Raw genomic sequence first — 4258 nt, forward strand, 5'->3', positions numbered from 1 at the left:
CCACAGCTGGATGGGTCCGCTGCCTAGAAAGACAAAGGAAATGGGAGACATTAATGCCAGGAAAAGCAGAGGGGAAGGAAAAAAAAAAATCATCACATGCAAACAGTGCTCGCTGGACAAAAAATAAAACCTGCTACAGTCAAAAAAATCCACTGGCGGCCACAGGGCAAGACTTGGGCTGAGATGACAGCTTGAGAGTTAAATCCTGCAGGTAAAAGCGCTTCCTATTTGCAGTCGGAGCTGAATATTCATGCCCTGGAATGCTTCACTTCGAGTTACATAAATAGGATTATTTTTCTGGCAGCTGAACGGTGAGGAGTCATTGTCTTGGCACAGGAGCACCCCCGGTCCCTCTGTGCCAAAAAGCTGCTGGCCATCCCATGAACTCCGGCAGACTCCCGCTTCCCGACCTTGACTCTTTGCTCCGTCGCTGTTTACCGAGATAAAGGTGTGGGGGGGGACCCAGGTATGAAAATTATTTGGCCTCTTTCCAGGGCGTGTTGCTGCAGGAACGGGCTACGCCGGCTCGCAGAGCTCGGCGCAGAGAAGGCAGGCGGATCTCACCAGCTCTGGAGCGGTGGAACTCCCCATCGTGGTCTTGGCAAAGCCGTAAGGAAACTTCCCTGCGGCTGCTGGGTCCCCTAACCCAGCCGGAGAGGCACGAGCATCCCCTGCCACGTCCATCCAGCCTCTCCTCACAACGCCGCGCTCCCCGTGGGTGATAATTTTGGCCACCAGCAATTTGCCTCGCGGTCCCGAGCCCCACGTCCCCACCCTGCAGCACCCGGTGCACCCCACCGCTTCGCAGCCTGGGTTGGGCTGGATTGATGGCGTGTACGTGGAGGGATTTCGAAATATTTATCTCTTCGTTGCTTGTGTCCCAATCAAAGGTAGAGGAGAGGAGCCCTCAAGCCAAAACCTCTTTGATGAGCAACTTCCAAATGCAGCCGCACCCAAAATAATGCACTTAGCTCTGGGCAATGTGTTTCGGGAGAGATTTTGCTGTGGTTTTTTTAGAATATATTGCTATTAATAATGACAATAATGATAACAAACAGAGCCGGAGGTTAGAGGAAATTATTTATGACAAATCGCATGGGCTGGATTAGGGCGGTGGGCTGGGGTCAACTTGCCTGCAAGCAGCTTCAAGCAGGGAAAGAAGGTCTGTGCTCAAAGGGATGGAGAGCAGCCTGTGTGCAGCAGAGCTGCGGCCGTGGGATACCCTGTGGAGGACAGAGAGGGCTCTTCCCGCTTCTCCACGAGGTTTAAAATGACTCAAAAGCAGCCAAGCTGCTGGGGAGAAGGAAACGAGAGAGCTGGCTCCGGGATGGTGGGATCACCGTGCCCCGTCCAGCCCTCCCCAAATCACTTCTCTCATTTTACCCCTGAGGAACCTCAACTCGATTCTTCCCGGCTCAGCCAAAGAACGAGGATTTGGCTTTTATTCCTCCCCCACAATAAGATGGATGGAAACCCACCACTCAAGAGCCAGGTTCTTGGGTCAGCAACTGCCTTTGAAGCGCCCCTGGACCACCCTGGCTCTGCAGGAGGAGCTTGTTGCGGTTCAAGTTTTGTTAAGCCCGGTCGGCGCTAGGTGCTCGCTGCTGGGCTGCCACCTGGCACGGAGAGGTGCTGGGGAAGGCAGCACCTTCTCGCCCTCTCAACAGCAAGCGAGGCAGAGCTCCTGCCGCCGCAGCAGGTACGCGGGGGTTTTGTAGGAAGTGGTGTCATCCTTGGAACAGGGAATCCCGAGGTCTATTCTGAGCTGCCTAAAACCCCAAATTCCACTGTGCTGGACAAGAATGTGTTTACTGCAGGGCATGTCTCAGCTCCTATAAACACACGTCCTGCCAGGGGAGGCCCTGCAGACTCCGAGATGTCAGCGAGGCGGGTGATGGGCGCGGTGGCAGCAAGCAAACCCCGGCACATGCCCGAGCCTGCGTGCCCGAAAACCGCGCAGGGGAGACCGTAGAAAAAATGAACGGGTTCTCCTCAGCAATGAGCTGGTTTGGCGTGCTCCGCAGACCGGCAAGGAGCTAAAAGGATTTCAAGGTGACCCTTCGCTCTTGCAGAGCTCATAAAATCACAGAATTGTTTTGGCTGGAAAAGACCTTTAAGATCATCGAGTCCACCCATTCCCCCAGTACTGCCCAGTCTCCACCGACCCCTGTCCCTCAGCAGCACCTGCACATGCCCGGGAAACCCCTCCAGGGACGGGGACTCCACCACTGCCCTGGGCAGCCTGCGCCAGGCTGGGACAACCCCAACGGGACAGAAATGGCTCCTCAGGGACAACCTCAACCTCCCCTGGAACAATGCGAGGCTGGTTCCTCTCGTGCTGTCAAAGAAACTGACCCCCGCCACCTCGCTCCACCCTCCTGTCAGGGAGTCGTCAGAGCCAGAAGGTCTCCCTAGAGCCTCCTTTGCTCCAGGTCCCTCAGCCGCTCCTCAGCACACTTGTGCTCCAGATCCTGCTCCAGCATCATTGCCCTTCTCTGGACACACTCCAGTCCCTCAATGTCCTTCTGGCAGTGAGGGGCATGAACCTGAACCCACTATTCAAGATGCCACCCCTCTGCAACACCACCATGTCCCCAAAGCTATCAAGGCAAGCGTGACGCTGCCAGATTTGTCTCCACACCCCAAGCCTCTGCCCCTACGAGAGCTGGGAGCAGCACCCATTTTCCATCCCTTCTGCTTCAACCCTTCCACTCGTCCTTGGATGGGACTGGAAATCCTCGCTGCGACGCCTGCTCCGGATCACTCCATGGCAGCAGCAAGCACAGCCGCACCAATTGCCCCAAGGCCAGTGTAGCTCAGTGGGTGCATCCCACCACACGACCTGTTGCCTTGGCTATCTCCAAAACCAACCCCTGCTGAAGGGTTCTCGTTGACTGTTTTTTTGGATGCAGCCCCAAGCGTGGGGAGGAGGGACACAAGCCACCTTTTATGGCCACACACATCCAGGGGCTTCCCAGAGCAAGGCTGGAGAACGGAGGCAGCCCCAGCTCCACAAAAGACAAGGCGAGGACTCAGAGGGTGATGGGATGTCCTCCCGCCCCGCCGTGACCTCCAGCACCCGTGAAGGCTGCTAAGAATAGCACCCGCCAGAGGGGCCCGATGGGGCCACAATGGGAGTCCTGTCCCGCCTTGGTGGCACTGAACGGGGCCCTTCAGCGGCCAGTGTCACACCGCAGGAATTCTCCCGCGTCAGGGGGAAAATATGCCTCTGCAGCCGGATGACGGCTGGCTGCTTCAGCGGGAACCACTGGCCAAGCACTACCAGTCCTCCAACGGCACCCATGGGTGCCCCCAGAGCAAAGGGTTTGGTACCACGCCATCCCCACGCTGGGACTGGAGGTCCCCTACCACCTCCCTACCCAGGGGCTCTGACGAGGACTGAAACCTGAATACTCAGGACGGCCACTTTCACCGGCGCGGTGATGGTGGTACCACCCGGCTGTGGGGCAGACGGGCGTCTGCGCCATACCCAGGAAGGCAGGGCCCAGAACATGTCATCCCGAGACGGTTTCACACCTCCACGCCTCTCAACGGCCCGTTTTGTTTTCCTTCTTTCAAACAACAAGAAAAGAAGACAAAAAAGAAAAAAAAAATTTTTGAAAAAGCCCCAGAGCGGCGCACCTATGCTTTTCACTCGGTGGTTTGTGGTTCCAGCCCAACAAAACAACTGGGCATAGCAACGTCTCCAAAACAGCCTGCGCCTCGCTCACGTGCCTGCCCTGCCTGAGCCCCCTTGGACAGCACCGCAGCGCCGAAGGTCCCCAATGTCCCCCCCTCCACTGTGCTTGTCCCCGTGGCTCCCTTTTAGACCAAGGCCAACCCGCCTCCTGCCCAGCTCCTGCCCCGCGCGGTGTGGCACTGTGAGATGCCAGCTTTGCACGGGTGGGAGGGCAGCACTGGAGCGCAGGTGGAAGCATCTCCAAAGAGCAGGTGTGAAGAATGCAAAGAAGGACCCAGAAAGCACCTTTCTTTGTGATTCCCGTGCTTTTGGCCACACTTACGGACAGGAGAGCAGCCAGTCCTGCTCCCCTGACACACTGCCTCTGTTCTGAGGAGGACTGGTCTTATTCCTGAAGGCATCTGGCCAAGCACAAAGGGTTTTGTGAGCTTCACATCTCCCCCTGAGGGTGGTCCTGCAGGCCAGGAGTTGCCTGCAGCTCGTTGCTCGAAGGAGACAAAGACACAGTTCTGCTTTGCCATCAGCCCCGGGTCACTGAGATGCTGCTACCAGCGGCTG

At 57.1% G+C, this 4258-nt stretch overlaps 1 protein-coding gene across 1 annotated transcript in view; it reads right to left on the minus strand.

The window, feature by feature from the left end:
• Positions 1–4258, minus strand: part of ETS1 (v-ets avian erythroblastosis virus E26 oncogene homolog 1) — a gene marked incomplete at its 5' end in the record, with an annotated part of 24718 nt that overhangs the window by 859 nt on the left and 19601 nt on the right. The window contains one exon of the mRNA XM_010142818.1: positions 1–23. Coding sequence (XP_010141120.1) covers positions 1–23 — 23 coding nt within the window. The remainder of the gene's footprint in view (positions 24–4258) is intronic.

The sequence above is a fragment of the Buceros rhinoceros genome, unplaced genomic scaffold, assembly GCF_000710305.1.
Source record: "Buceros rhinoceros silvestris isolate BGI_N320 unplaced genomic scaffold, ASM71030v1 scaffold13379, whole genome shotgun sequence".
NCBI lineage: Eukaryota > Metazoa > Chordata > Aves > Bucerotiformes > Bucerotidae > Buceros > Buceros rhinoceros.